The 16771-nt window shown below is 36.0% G+C and overlaps 1 protein-coding gene across 2 annotated transcripts in view; it reads right to left on the bottom strand.

Moving 5' to 3' along the window:
- The window catches only part of LOC113050592 (transmembrane protein 131-like), a 37226-nt gene extending 20904 nt beyond the window's left edge, over window positions 1-16322 (bottom strand). For both annotated transcript variants that reach the window (XM_026213724.1, XM_026213725.1), the window contains exons 1-11: window positions 16180-16322; window positions 9056-9117; window positions 7709-7749; window positions 4205-4273; window positions 2465-2585; window positions 989-1105; window positions 777-899; window positions 580-660; window positions 354-504; window positions 210-266; window positions 50-111 (exon numbers count right to left, since the gene is read on the bottom strand). In XM_026213724.1, the coding sequence (XP_026069509.1) occupies window positions 50-111; window positions 210-266; window positions 354-504; window positions 580-660; window positions 777-899; window positions 989-1105; window positions 2465-2585; window positions 4205-4273; window positions 7709-7749; window positions 9056-9117; window positions 16180-16300 (1005 nt within the window). In that variant the 5' untranslated portion in view covers window positions 16301-16322. The remainder of the gene's footprint in view (window positions 1-49; window positions 112-209; window positions 267-353; window positions 505-579; window positions 661-776; window positions 900-988; window positions 1106-2464; window positions 2586-4204; window positions 4274-7708; window positions 7750-9055; window positions 9118-16179) is intronic.
- Window positions 16323-16771: the final 449 nt, after the last annotated feature.

Raw genomic sequence — 16771 nt, 5'->3', positions numbered from 1 at the left:
CCAACCCTAAACATACAAACAAGCCATGTAAATAAGTCCTACAAATTACCATGATGGATACATCTTTTGCTCCTGAATTTAACAGATGCAAATTCAGTTGTTTTGGTCGATCTGTAAAGTTGAAAGGACACAGATATTTGTCATCTTTTTCCACAGTATGCTTGCTGTTCTACCAAGCTACCATCAAATAATATAGGGAAAAAGCCCACCTTGCGATCGAAGCGTACCAAAGTCCAGCATCTCTGTGGAGGAGTATATACCAGGTGCTGGGAAAATGCACAAAACATCAGTGCTTAAGTACAGAAGATCAGACGACTTAAAAAAAAAAAAAAAAAAAAATTATTTCAACTGACCTGTGGTGACTTCAACCTCTACAGGGAGAATGATAAACTCGTCCTCGTTGGACGCATTTGTTTTAATTCTGATAAAGGCTGTGTGGTTGTCAGCGTCTCGAGAGGAGAAGCTAGCTCTCATCACACCCTTTGTCTCGAATGGAGCAATCTCCTACAGAACACCACAAATTTAGGACATGAAAATAATTAATTTTACAATAATGAGGTATGAATAAAAAGTGCTCACCCATAACGTTTTGGTGCCACCCTGCTGTCCAGTAGGCAGCTCTAAATGTAGGTCTCCCCCACTGGTGTACATCTCTACAACCTAAAACCATAAAAAAAAAGCATGAGGTGATGCAGACATAAGTATTTAGACAAACAGCCAAAATGAAAGAAAATATGATATAGGTGCACCATGCCAAGCAGAGGTGTTTTGTGTACCTGCAGTGGTTCACTGTGAGGGTTGAAGATGCTTATGAGTGGAGAGAAGCTGCTATTTACTGGAACTCTGGCCCCTACAAAGGGCCTGAGTCTGTAGGGATTGGGGATGCCCACACCAAACACCTAAAATTAAACAACAGTTCTTTTAGGATCATTGCATTAAAAGTTGTACATCAAACACAGAACAACATGATTAAGAGAATGAAATGTACCTGGTATGTAAAAACTCCATGATGCGATGTGTTAATAAATAAAGTATTTTCTACATTCCCTACTACTCGAGCTAGAAACACCACATCAAACGAGGTGTTGCCTCCAGGTGGAATTATCTGCAAATAAATGATGGAAAATGCTACATTTATGCGAGATTACACACATCACTCCATACATATCGCTCACTTTGTCAGTCTGTTACAAGTGCATGATATAAATGATATAAATATATTATAAAAATATAACAAACTTACTATTTGGTAAAAAAAAAAAAATCTATAAGCAATTATTTAAAATAATAGGCACATTTTTTTCATATTTATATTTATTTTACATTAATCTAAATATATAAGTGATGTTTAGGGTGGCCGCAAATGCCTTTTCAACCACCTCCAACATAATTTATGTGGATGATGCTGAAACCATTTTGGATCCAGTTTAAAGTTGTATTTAGCATCATCCATTTCAAATGTATCACCCTAAATGGGTGTTAAATTGGGTTGTAATCTTGGGTACCCAAGAGTAGACAGAGTTAAGACGGCTGATGTCGAGTCTGGTCAGCCACAATCCATTAGCCAGGGCAGAGAGGAGCTGATTTATGCAGGTGTCAGGAAGAGGTGGGATGTGTTTCATTTATAACCAAATAGAGTGTGAAAACCCACACACTAATAGCTTTAATGAGACATTTCAGTAAGGCCAATGTCCTGCGGTTTTACTGACGTGTGTAAAGGTGAAGGTCAATAACTCCTTCCACACATCAAAAATATACAAAGCAAGGAGGTGTCCTCACTGAGGTCTTCATCAGATGACCTTTGGTGTGAGCTCAGACATTTACGTCATCTTCCATGCCAAACAAGAAGATGAGGTATATCACACACATCCAGCAGCTGGCACACAAGCTAAAAGAACATTCCTGTTCTTCTGTGCCAAGTTTGAACAGGAAGTCAAAGCTGTCTCAGTACTTTGTAGATCAAAAGTTGGGTCTTTCTGTGATAAATACACTAATATTCAAAAATTTGGGGTCAAGGGATGCTTTACTAGGGATGCTTTATTTGATCAAAAACACCATAAAAATAATATTGTGAAATATGAAATAAATGCTGAAAGAATTCAGCACCATCACTTAAGAATTCAGTATCTTATGATGCTTCATAAATCATTCTAATATGCTAATTTCCACGCTAAAATATTTCTGATTATCAATGTGGAATACAGTTGCGCTGCTTAATATGTTTTTGGAATCTGTTATATTTTTGGTTTAGTAGACCATTCAAAAGAACAGAACTGATTTGAAATAAGTTTTTTTTTACTGTATCAGTGTACTGTCATTTTGAACAATTTAATGCCCCTCTGCTCAATAAAAGTATTAATTTCTAATTAACTTTTAAAAAATCTTCCTGACTGCAAACTTACAAATGGTAATGTACATAATAAATGTCAATTATTTAAACATGATACTTAAAAAAAATACTTACCCTATTCTGAAAAAAAGATGCATGAAAATGTGATGTTGTCGCTGATATTGATATTAAACTTATTTCTTCTGAACTTGGATTGTGTAAGTAAACTTTTTCCATTTTTGGCATTCCAACTGGCCTATGGATGGACAAAATAATATTTAGCAACCAGGAAAAGGACAGAGTGGTGTGTGACATGCTTCTGGAGTCAAAGCTTTACCTTTAAAAGTGTCAGTAAATGTTAACTTGAAATGAAAATTAGGTTAACTAAAAATAAATGAGTCTATTCAGCATCTGAGGTGGCTCGTTCCCATTTATCACTCTATATGCAAGTACATACTAGAAGCAAAATCTAAATGAGTCAAAAACCTGATTCTCTCTCAATCGACCTGTCAAATAATCAGATAAATAAACTGAACATGCTATCAGTATGCAGTTAAAGTATAAGATATTAATTTATCTGAGGCTCTACTGCTTGCTGCTGCTGAGAGAGAGACTGTGCAACGACTCCATAGGAAGTCAAAGAGGGGTGAAATCAGAGTTATCTGGCAGGAGGACAATATAAAAAGCTTGTTTTACAACTCCACTCTCTGACAGTTCATTCAAAAATTCATAAATGACAACTAAGAAGGGCATATGGAAGGAAAAACAAAGCTCTCAAGAATAACTTAATCAAAATGCCCCAGTGGGGTCATCCTTATTTGGCTGCCTTTCTTCATTTATAGTTTATCAAGTATTTATCAAGTAATGTAAATCACAGACTTTATTTTATTCATAAATAATAATAATAAAAAACAAAAACAAAAAAAACACTATTATAAAAACTAGGGATGCACGATAATATCGGCACAACATCGGTATCGGCCGATAAAAGCTTAAAATGACCATTATCGGTATCGGCCGATATGAATATTTCTGCCGATGAGCCAAACCGATATTCTCCAAGTGAAATAATTGACCTGTTTTTCAGATGTGAATGTCTGTCTACATTTGTAAAATAATAAATTTATGGTAGAATCAGTACAGAAGAGATACATGGATTTCTCTTCAGTAAAATTAAAGTTTAAATATATCAGTATATATTTGTAAATATATCAGTATATATTTGTATATATATCGATATCGGTATCGGCATCGGCCAAAATTATTTAGAAAATATCGGCATATCGAATATCGGCCAAAATCCAATATCGTGCATCCCTAATAAAAACACATAAGAAATTCCTGCATGACTGCTGGGGAAATAAGCAAATTCTTTTCCGGACCCTTAGCTTCTTTAAATGACACATACTAAAATACACAAAAGACCAAATAAAATAAGTGTAACAAAACTACATTCAAGTGCACAATTTCTTTTTTTTTTTTTTTTTTTTTTTTTTTACAAATTCTGTAGAAATCCACCCAGCATTTCTTAGAATAGGTCATCTTACATCTGGCAATATTATAATCAGTGCATTACATATAGCTCATAATATATAGCTCCAATAATAACGATTGAGGAACTTTCTTTGTTTAGTTGAGGCATTTTGACAAATTGGTCATTCTTTAAAACTAGAATAGTGATAGTAAGCCAGCAGGAAACCTTTAGATTAAATTCACAGTTAAATAGTTTATATAAACAGTGATTTGTTATAAATATTCCTGCATTAGTACTAATTAAAAAATGTGTTTTAGAGGATTCAATATTATTTTAAACTGTAGGACAGTGCTGTCATTGCTTTATACGTCAAGTCAACTACCCAGTGAGGGTGTTCTTACTGTTCATGAAAGTCCAGCATTGGAGGCTCAAAGCGTATGGGTCTGCTGTTCCCCCGCTGAGAGGACGCACTGCAAGAGAAAGACGATACACTGTAAATGAGGGGAAGCCAATATGCTGTTTTTTTTCTCTTCCCTCCCCAAAACACACCATATTTTGTCCTGTCAAAGAGATCAAATGATGCCTCTCTATTTTTCTTCAGGCAAATAGAAATATACACCCAAACTTACACATACACAGTAACAAATAGGCTTTGTCTGGCATGGGAGCATCAGGTTTACCCCAAACATTAAAAGTTCAGTTGAAACATCCTTCCACTGGGCAAACCTTTGATACAAAGAGTTGGATCAAACACCAAACCACATTCACACATACATTTTCTCAGAGTTTGAAGTCTATAATCCCATTCCCCCTCCCCATTGTACCATATTTCATTTTACACTACTCTCCTCATATATTGGCTAGATTTAGCAGTTGGCAGACTAAATAATTAATCTATGATAAATGATATGGTCCGATATCAGTGATTTTAGGGTGTAACCAACTAATGTGGCCTAAGGTACTGTCATTGTTTCGAAAAAACAACAAGCATACATTTGTCTTGTAGGAAATATTTTTTAGTAAGTAGTAGCAAACTATGAACCAGACACCAGAATGCTAAAATAACCCAACTCACCAAGAAGAAACTGCTTTGAAAAACCTTTGAAGTGAGGTCTTGGTTGTTTTTAATGGGAGTATAATACATACATAAATATGAACAGTTTTATTGTACAGTTGTACTCCGATTAGGGAAAAATCTCGGTATGGGTCTTTCGGTTCGGTACACATATGTACCAAACACATACAGCACTGGTTTAACCACTGCATGAGAGGAACTTCATTGGAAATTTCCAGATTTATAAATTGTTACTTTTTATTAGAATCTTTCAAATTAAATTTAAATATTTTTTTTCAGGAAATTCAAACAATAAATACAATTTTGGTGCAACAAATCGCTGCACAAACACCTCAGTTCAAACGGCAGCGTGGCGGGATTCAGCTCCTCTTTACTACTAGTTTCAACGCAAAAAAACATGAATGAACATCTCATGCCTCATGTAATCGCTCAATCAGTGTTTCAACCTTTGAAAGACAGCAATAAAAAAAAGCTTGTAAACAAAATGTCACGTAGCATTTCATTTACCTCAGGCAGCCATCAGTGTCCACAGCTCATTAATTCACTAATGAAAATAAAGTGCAGAGAAGAGCATTCACAAAAATACAGACTATATAAATCATTACATTTTACTTTTCCTGCTAGTGAGGCCTTAATTATTTAATGTTTAAATGAATCGGTTATGAAACGAGTTATGAGAGGCACGGTGTAAATTAATATATTTCAACAAAGAGTTTTTATAATTTAGAAATGAATAATAAAAAAAACAGCATTATGTGCAAGTTACATTTTTGCATACATTTTATTTTATTTGAGTGCCTATTTTAATATATAAATAAATAGTAATTGAAGTTAAGATCAGGCTCTGTTTTTAATTGTAACCTTATAGTAATGTAAAAGAGATCCCTATAGTTGAAAGCATAAGCCAAGATATCTGATTATCTGAAGATGATTGTTTTCACTATTATTAATTTTTTATTAATATTATCATCATCATCAATAATAACAACAATTTTAAATTAAAATTAAACAACAACATAACAAATTACTGTTAAATATTACCATAATTTTTTTGTCTAGACTAGACAACAGACTCAACACTATGTAGAACTATTCATCACTCTCTCTACTGGCAAGTTACTACAATAACTCATATTTTTCATAGAGGGGTAACGTGTTCTAAAACAGTTTGACTCCTATACAAGGCCCCAAACATCTGCGAATGAGGCAAAACTTATGTTAAACTACTAAAACTTACAATGGCTCTTAAACCCTGGTTGTCAGAACAATGTCACTCTGAAGCAAGGCACGCAGCAGATTTGTGGATTAACAACAGAAAGTTGCATGTCAGGTTGCACGGCAATGTGTTCAAGAGAAATAGAGTCTGTATCTTGTGAATCTCTCTACTGCATCTTACGTAAGGATAGCACAAACACTTATGAACTAATGTGGATGATTTAAAAGCCTGAATCAAACAGTGTCAGCATGACCTCTGGCTACACAGTTTAGTCGAAATGAACTAGAAAAGAGGTAAACGGTGAAAACCACGCCACCAGCAGATCAACATAATTTTAAGGAGACATAAAATATGAGTCATACATCGTTTTGGTGGGGTGTGATCAGATATAGTTAATGCCTTGTGATCAAATATAAAAATAAGTCTCAATGCATTAACTAGGCTAACTGGTCTGGTGGCACAAACCACAGAAAAAAAAAAAGCTGCAACAAAGTCCCTAACACAGCTGAAATGGTGTCAACCACTTCCCAACTGTGCACGTGTCGTAGCATGCTTTAAAATAAAAATAAAAACATAAAGGTCTGCAATAAAGACACCACTATCAGTAGACACAAAGTTCAATACTAGATCTGAAAACACAACAGAAAATCTGTCCATCCATCAGCAAAAGAGGAAACCCTCTAAGTCTATTAGCACTAGATCAAAAAGCTATTAATTTTTGTAATAAAAATATACCAAACAGCATTTGCTTGCTTCCTCATTGTCTCACTTGTGCAACACTTGGCCATGCACACTAAACTGTATGCAACATGCTGATGGTGTTGACTAAGGGTGTGTTCTCCTGCAACTGAGATGACGAGTCACAACGCAGACAATTGGCCAATGAAATCCAGCCACCGCAAGCATATACAGAGAAGTAGGCTGGCCAATCCCTCAAGCTTTGATTGGTTAAACAAATGAAAAGGCCAACTAGTACACAAAAAGTTGATTTAATGGAATTAGTTCAAAACAAGTCTGAAATAACGTATAAAAGAAAATGGGATCATCAATATTCCTCTGGCGTTTTAAGAGAAAAATATATTTTCTGACTCGGACTCATTGCTATTTTATACCAGTTCCTCTGCTTACAAACTTAAAGGACAGTGTTGTTTAATTTCATTAACTCGCTATCTATGAGAAGTGCTTACTGGGATGGAAGATAATTACCCAATTCACCCCTGATCCAAAGAGTAAAATCACTACTGAAGTACTTAAAATGCCAGAGCAAAGACACACCGTTCATTCATCCATTGATTTATTCATTCCTTTAACTCTGCTTTGCAACAATTTACTGAATGCCAATGACCACCAAGAGTATCTGAATCTGAGTAAATCATTTGACATCCAAAGGAAGTCTGATGAAATTACAGCTTGTGACGCTTGTGTTTTTTGCTCTTTTTCTTGAGCACAGGAAAAATCTCATAGTGTAGTGGGAATATTTAGTTCACATGTCTCATTGAGTACTGAACAAATGTTTCTTGGACAATCTAATATAAAATCACATGCTGACTCTGGCCAAGGACGTCCAAAATGTTTCATGCAGACAATCTTTGGGTGTATGAAATTTAACCTTACCTTTTTTGACGATATGAGTTAAGATCAATATCAGACTCTGTCTGTAAAAAGAAAAGAAATTAAATGAGACTCGAATGAAAACTAGTAGTACATCATAGTAGTATGCAGGATATCTATAAAGAGCAGGTTACAATGACAGAAGGTCTAGATCAAACACATTTTTAGCAAAGTGTTGAAGTCTATCTTCTGGACCTTGCCATTTTGATGGGCTATTGTTTGTATACACAGTGTGTGCATCAGACTCTCAAAAAGATAACCTTAGAGATGTTCTCACTGAGGTTCACTTCTGTAGGGATAAAATAAGAAGGAAACAACTGGATTGGGAGTACAGTCTAGTCTATTGATAAACCTTAACATTTCCACAAAAGTCCAAACTCACATGTACACAAAACCAGTAAGATCATAGTGTTCAAAGTTCCATTCAAGGGACTATTACAGCTACGCTTTCAAAATGGCTCAGATATTTTTTTTATATTTGTAAGTAGTTTATTGGACAATTAAAGTAATTTGAATACATCATTTAGGCTGTCACACCTTTTTGAAGAATAATTAACCATTAATAGTACAGCAAAGAATGACACAAACAGTACTAGAAAAAGAAAGAAGCCTTTACAAAGACTTATTAAAATGTCAAATTGATAAAGCCTTTAAAGCTGTTGTAAACCTCTGATTAACCTAGAGTAAAATTAAGTTATAGACAACTGGAGTACCAAAAAAGTGCTAAATTTAATTTAAATAATTGTTTTGTGTTTCCTATAATTCTGTTCTTGCTGAAAGGGAAAAACAAACTTTTTATTTTCCAAAAATAAACTAAATTACACTTACATTAGTTTCATAACTCTTACCACTACAGAGAGTGAGACAAGACAAAAAGTAGGGCTGCATGATTAATCGCATGCAATTGTCATACGTCGCGTCAGTAAAGCTGGTTCTGCGATTAGTAGCAAATGTCAATCACTTGCTTACAAATGGAGCAGAACTTAATATACAGAGCCGTAATTCGCTGACAAGCTACGCAATATCACGTCATAATCGCAGATGAACCGCTCCATTTAAAAGCAGGTGATGGACATTTACTGCTAATCACAGAACCAGCTTTACGAAGAGTACTCGCAAGACAATCACATGCTATAAATCATAAAGCCCTAACAAAAAGCAATTATATCATCCAGATCAAAAGATACCAAGATGCTAAATCAATAACTGCTCATGCAGATTCATCAAGAACATTTCAAAGAGGTTTTGAAGAACTGTCTCATAAGATCATCAGTTTGTTCATGAGATTGCATCAAATTACAGCAGTTGCTTTGTGTATCCAGACAAGCTAACAGACTCACAAAAACATACCTGCAAGAGGCCTCCTTCCCCAAAGTGTAGTACCTCCAGGATGTTGTCTGATTGTATGAAAGCTGTAGACAGACAAAATTTCCATGAGGTTTGGATATTAGAAAACAATGCCATTGCCATTGATGATTTGATTTCTCAGTGTTAGAACATCTCTCTCTGGGAGTGTATCAGATTTGGACACGATTACCCATCAGGCAGCATAAAAGAACTGAAAAGAAAGGGAATCATTAGAGTAATTTTGCGATCATTCACCTGTCTGGATTTGTCTCAAGTGACTTCTTGATTGAGGACTTTGAAGAATTGTATTGTTTCACTGTCTCATGCATTACTGTGAGAAGCTATAGTTGCCACAGTATCCTGAAAACAGTATCTTTTCAGGCCAGGAAATGGCAAAAAAGAAAAACATAAATCGAAAAGTCAGAAACTGATGTGGTCAACATGAAGTTTACATCAGTCTGATTTCTGATGTTTTTATGTTAGTAGCTTCATCACTTTATCAAAATACTTCAAACAGGAAATGTTCTCTGAGAACAGAGCAAGGTATCTTACTATGGGAATGCCTCCAGGCATGCACCAATTACACCACGTCTCTCCAAAGGACGGACCCAGAGCTCCAGACTGTGAATAAATGGTCGCATTTTGTGCTGTTGCAACAAATTTTTGTGAGCGGTCGCACTGGCGTGACCACCGCGTTCCCATTTCTTTTGCATTTGAGAAACATTACACAGCAAGTGAAACTAAACCGTGCTATGTTTCATGGACAGTTTATCAGCTCGACGGCGACACAAACAAACTTGTCCGAGTTAAAGCACTCAAGACCACATACAAATCCCATGATGGGACCAGCTGCTTCGACACTGATCTCAAACGCCTCACTCCTTTCATAAAACAGCACATTACCCAGCTCCTCCATTAATTTGGCTTGATAGGCTATCAACAATGAAGTGAAGTTTAGTTTTTTTGGATGCTTGGGCTGCAGACAGGATAGCATCATCCTGCTCCTCATCATCCGGCTCATCTCCTCATCTTCCTCATCTACCTCAACCTCATCGCTGTCAGCCAACAACAGCTGGTGGAAAAGTGGTGTAAACTCAGGGGACTCCAAATCCATAATATCCCCCCCCCATGAAGAAAGATGACGCAGGGGAGAGGGTTGGGACCCTTTTGTCGAAGGAGGGACAGCGGAGAGAACCGGATCATCTTCGGAAGATGCCGTCACTCTACCCCTTCTCTCTAGAATCCTGGCCAGCATCAAACAACAGTGCAAGCAACTTTCCACCTGCACTGCCTGGGCATACTTGACACCAGGGATGTAATGATTAACCGCGAGCTGGTTGAATATCGACTCAAATATGTGAAGATTCAAATCGGTTGAGATGCTAAAATAAGTTGAGTTTCAACTAGGGGTAGGAGTTTATATGAATCTACATCTGAGGGGAACTTACTGTCTTTAGGCCGAGCCGCTTAAACTAATATGCGAAACGTAACTATAAACCGTGTTAACAGTTTTTAAAGGCCTTAATATGAAGCCTAATATGAAGAGAGTGAATCTGCATCTCATACAGCAGGTCTGATGTTTCTGTTTCATGCAGATATTTTATATGTATAGGTTCACAAAACTGAAGTCAAACCATTCTGGTTTTGCTTCAAATTTCGGAATTAATCAAATTTAGATGCTTATGTTGCATGTATGCAGCATCTTTGTTTGGATCATGATTAAAATGCAGTGGTTGTCCCTCATTTTAAATGGAAAGAGCACAGACAAAGCCTTATTTTGTTTATATGAACAGATTTATTTTATATGTGTTATTTATTTTATTTGGGTCTTGTTTTAAAATTTTAACTTAGTTTTGTTATTTATATTTACATTATATTTAAATTGTTATTTAGCAGATGCTTTTATCCAAAGCTACTTATAAATGAGGACAATAGAAGCAAGCAAAACCAACAAAAGAGCAATAATACGCCATATTAGATTATTATTATAGTGTTATATTTCAATTTCACAAAGAAACATGCAGCATTTTGTCCTAGCAATAACAAGGACACATTTCATTTATAATCTGTCTTAAATCTCATTGTGTAAAAAAAATATGTATCGAGAAATCAAAGTCGTGAATCGCATCGTGAGTTGAGCGAATCGTTACATCCGTACTCCTACTCCTACACCCATGCATGCTATACACATCTAGGCATGGGACGATAACTGGTTTCAAGGTATACCACAGTTTGGAAAAGTCACGGTTTCAGAACCACTAACAATTTTCACTATACCGTTCCTGCGGTATGCACAGTTTTTTTGCATTTTGTCAAAGACGGAAAGTGCAGGACTCCCTCAGATGTATGCAGAGAAGATCACCACGAGTCACACGACCCCTACTCCTCCGGTTGGTGCGAGCAGTTAGAGTCACCCGTATGTAGGATGGCTGAAGGAGATAAAGAAACATTTTACCCCGTCAAAGATGTCGTCTTTCGTATGGGAATTTTTCGGGTAACAGACTAACCATGTTCCGTACACAACGATGTTCCGTACAGATTACATTTTAACACCAATCACTAAATAAATACTTCCAGATAGAACATTACTATACTGTAAATCTATGTCATCTTCATTTCTCCCTCTTTACCTCCGATCAAGACAGAGACCTACAGCTTTATATATAGGGAGGGGGTGGGCTCCTTGTCATTAGCTGTGATTGGTCCACCATGGTGTAATTGGTGCTTCCATAGTCTATCACCCCTGGGGAGATTCCCATAGTGAAATACAGAGCGATAGTTTGACAGAGAACAACTGATGACAGTCAATAAATATACAAGTGGGCACAGAAAACAGATAAGCCTGAAGGGACATCCATATTGTCAGCTAATAAAATTTCTCTTGTGCTTATACTAAAATATAACATCAGAAGCCCGTTAAGAAGAAGCAGATTTTTTACAGATTGCTAATGGCAAGTCCTCCCAGAGCTCCTGAGTTCTCATATTCAACTTCATGTCTGTCTACTCAAAGTGCTATTATTAGTCTGCAGTTCTGTAACTCTAGTGAAGTTTATAGTGATAGAGGCCAGTCATGCTCCCTCGTATACACTTTCAGAGGTACAAAAAACACACTTTACTTTCCACATTACATAGTTAATTATCTTAGAAAGATGCGGAGTCCATCTCATCAATAAACATTTAATCTTGAGTCTAGTTTCAATTGGACCAATGCCCATCAATTTAGATTTGAAACCTGTAAAAAGATGGGGTGTTAAGACACTGAGTCTACAGTAGGGCTCTGCGATTTGGGGAAAACATCTAATTGCAATTTTTTTTTTGACAGATATTGCGATAGTGATTTGATTTTTTATTTTAATTTTGCAAAGTCAAGCTTCAGCTTAAAATTGTCAATTGTGTGCAGCACAGTACACCTGATGAAAAAAAATATAGAAAACATCACATTTTATGGTTTCCATTAAAGCAATTAAAAATTACCTTTGAAGTGTGTTTTTGGCATTATTCTAATAGGCATTGTTCTATTGTTTCCCATCTGCCAGATTACATCCCATCAACAGAATCCAACAAATACCATATAGACACCATTATAGTTTAAATTAAAGCCAATATAATTCCCATTAATATTCCCATTAGATTTTCTATAGTGTTTTGGGAGGGGTTCTATTGCTTTTGTTTTTTTTTACCAAGGGAATATTATAATGGTATTATTAGAATTAACTTAATTTCACAGGAAAGATTAGTTTATTTTGTGTAAATAAAAGGACCATTACTTTCAATTATTAAAGTATTACATTGGTTACACAAGCTGAATTATTCATTTTAAAGTATTTGGGGTTTTAAGAACTTGGGAAAGAAGTGGAAATGTGCTGAATGTGTAATTGTGAATGTGAATGTGTAATCCAAAAAGGATTTCATAGTGAGTAAGTGATGCTTGCCAGAAAGAGTCTGGAACTTCGCTGTTTAAAAGCATCTTTACACACCAGATATATTTTTATTACAAATCCCTATAACTGAAGATCTTGTATAGTTAAATTTCATGGAATTCTATGCTTGGTCCAACACTTTAACACCACCACATCATTCAAGTGATACCAAACAAATGTAGCAAATGCTTATGTTCTTTTCAACAAAGGTGGCTTCTACACATACTTTTTAAATGCCAAAAGACAGTCATGGATGTTGTAGTGCATGGAATGCATGTCAGAACCTTCAGTGGCTTTGTAGAGAACCAGAGGCAGGGAGCCAGGTGCTGCTGAATGAGCAAATACATCATGTTACTCCGGAAACTAACTCATGCTCATGTACACAAACCTTTGATGGATTCCTTTTAGCCAAACAAAGACATATGCATTGTCAACTGTAGTTGAGGCCATGGCATGAGACACTGACTGCTATATTACTCAATCACAGCAGCACTGGAAAGGAGCAAGCGGAAAAGACTGGAAAGAAGCACTGGAAAGCCAGCAAACCAAACGCAAAACCATTTGTATGTTAAACATTTTGTGCACAACTGAAGACCATAACGCTGAGTGAGATCTAGGCCTCGAAAAATTAGAACACTATGTGCTATTGCACAAATGAACAGAATTATGCAACAGCAATTGAGCATATAAATAAATACATTATTACAAAATGTTCAAACAAATAATGTTGGTGCGAATAACAAAGATGCAAAGTGTTTAATTCATCCAATAAAAAAATAAAATAAAAAATGTGGTAATGATTCACATCTATATTTTTTTATTACTTGAGCCAATGAAAAATAAATAACTATTGTCTCAAGTAAAAAAATATAGATGTGAATCATTACCCTAAATTTTTTAATTGGATGAATTAAACTTTTTTATGTGTGCTACAGCAGGTGATTTTTAAATCAAATTAAGTCAATGTAATTTTAAGGTAAAAAAAAATAAAAAAAATAATAAGCATTACAGTTTTGTCACAGTTTAGTCAGTTTCGTTTCTCATTCAACATGCGAGAAGTTGAGCTGAACATCCTTCACCGTCTCAGCTTGTGCAGGGCCCGGACAGATACAGTACGCTCACGCAGCTTTAGTGAGCGCAGGAAAGGCTCTTATTTGTGCGCCAGTACACCAACAGCTGTTCGCTTCCTGCTATCTGTGCCTCAGACGTGTAGCTCTGCACTTACCATCATATAAAAATAATGGATCTCATTCAACCGAAATTAAGCTTTAGATTTTTGATTTTATCAACATCCATTTCTGACAACAACCAACCTAAAAAAACTCACTACAAGGCAAACACACATCTAAGACCTAAAATCACCTTTGGATTGCCCCAGTGTCCAAGCAAAAGAGGCAGAGTAATCCAGGGATTCTGGAGAAAAACACGCTGTCTCTGAAGGGCAAAGATCACACACCTTCAATGATCTACAGCTTTCAAGCATTTAGAGCATGTAGTGTGACAACCTAAACAACACAAGTAATGAGAGTCATTGGATGTCATCGTGTTCCTCCCAGTGTTACAAAATCTCCAGACAATCTTGTCATAAGTTGTCAATGGACAATTCTTCCTTAAGATAAAACGCTATGCCAACACTATAACTCAGCAAAAATGGCTTAAAAGTTGTTGTTTTTTACTAATTTTATAAAGTTTCCCACTGTGCATAGTCGAGGAAAAACCTATTACAGAACAGATCTCAGCCCAAGAGAACGATTATAGTTGTAACTCAATTTTGACATAATGTGTAATACTTTAAGTCAAAATGATCTATAGACACTGCCATTGGTTACAGTAAAGCCCATATTGGTCAACTAGACCACTAAGTACTGATGAGCAAGGGACATTTCACCCAAAAATAAAAATTCTGTCATCATTTACTGAGCCTCATGTCACCCCATATAACTTTTTTTCTGAAATGATTGTTTTTTTTTGTCCAAACAATGGATCTTAATAGTCACCAAAACCGTTTAGTGTTTAGTTACCACCATTTTCTCATAATATATTCTTTCGTGTTCCACAGAAGAAAGACTGAAAGAGGTTTACACACACATGAGGGTGAGTAAACGATGACAGATTTTCATTTTTGGGTGAAGTAACCCTTTAGTTGTCTGTTGACACTGACTCTGTTGTCTTTCAATACATGCAATAAACTGGTCAAGAAACAATATATAAAAAATAATAATAATAATACATTTGGCCTAAACAAGCACTGGATTTACTATCTGCCCTGTCAATTTGGATTGTGCCAGAGTGCGCTCTGCAACCTTGTCTATTTCATTTCCAAGTGAACCAAGTGTTCTGCACTTTGATAAGACTTTTTATAGTGTCATGTCTGAGGACCTCTAAATGTTATCCAATAAGCTGAAACCTTCAAATGCAATCTGACAACTCCATAATACACTACTTAACAACAAATTACTGCCAGGACATACTGTATTTAACTGTGCTTGAAATATAGTAAAAACTTGCATGAACTTGCAGCAGTCACCAGCTCCTCCCTCTCCGAGTCAGTTGACATGTCACTGACTGACTGGGCCTCAGAAACAAAACTCTCACATTAACACTATACTTTCAACCTTTAACTCATTTACCCAACCGATATTGCTTTAATATGACGTTCTGGCGTCTGAAACTTTATGAACGTTATTTCTACAAGGTAAAACTTCGTGCCAAACCCGCATTTATTAGCCAAAATAGTCCCAAGACATGAAATAGCCGCCACCAATGGGGACTGAACATAATCATTAAGTGCTATATTATAGATAAAACCGATCTTGAATGAATTAGAGTTTTAAAGAGCAATACTCTTTGTTTTTTTGAGAGTTTTTTTTTTAACTTCAGCAAGGTTCAGTGTGTCAGCTAATGTAATATGACTAAGCCTGTTAGCTCCAATACTCAACTAAACTAATGACTGAGCAATATTATCCAGCAGATTTACGTCAAGAAAATAAAAACAGCATGAGCTGTCACATGTCATTTAAATGAACCTAGCCAGGACTGTGACTTCATTATTGTGGATAAGGCTTGACCTAATGTTTATTTTGCTCGCTGAAGCGCTAAGGCTCGAAGCTAACAGTTTTTAGCTTGCAGTGGAGCCGCGGTATGTATACAAGCCATACAGACTCACGAAAACCAGCTTAAAACACAAAACACGCTTCAGGAGGTTACCTTGGTTGTTCGCCTCTGCCATGTGAATAAATGAAATAAATAAAAGGCGCAGAAGTCCAACGCATAGTGATTTTGTTCGTGCTGGATGTGGGGAACTCTGTGTTGTGTCCTTGCTCGCCATCCTGCTGCTGTTTCTCTGGCCGTGCGCGCGTCCTGTGCGCGCTCATATAAACAGCGCTCACGAGTTAACTCACGAGAGACATCTAGCGGATGCGAGGGAAACTACAGTTCATGGCAACCACTGCCAACTGCAAAAGTGCAAAAAATGTACTTTTGAAAAGAATACTTAAAATGATGCTCACTCACATGACATAAAGACTTCTAAAAAGGCATTATTGTGTTAGATTTTTAGAATGTTGTCATAATATGACAATGAATAATTAACTTTTAAATTGCATTTGAATTTAACGTAAATTATTATTAGTAGTAGTAGTAGTAGAATTGTCACAAAAATACATTTATTCTAATACTTTTAATTTTTGTTATTGTTGTTGTTGTGAATAAACACAAAAGTAAAAAAGCAACAATACAAACATACACACTAATATTTCAGATACAGTGTAAAAACCGAGTTAACAGCATAGTCTAGTGT

This window comes from Carassius auratus, chromosome 31, assembly GCF_003368295.1.
Source record: "Carassius auratus strain Wakin chromosome 31, ASM336829v1, whole genome shotgun sequence".
In the NCBI taxonomy this organism is placed as follows: domain Eukaryota; kingdom Metazoa; phylum Chordata; class Actinopteri; order Cypriniformes; family Cyprinidae; genus Carassius; species Carassius auratus.
Note: the sequence above shows the minus strand (reverse complement) of the source record. Positions and strands in the feature narration are given on the sequence as shown.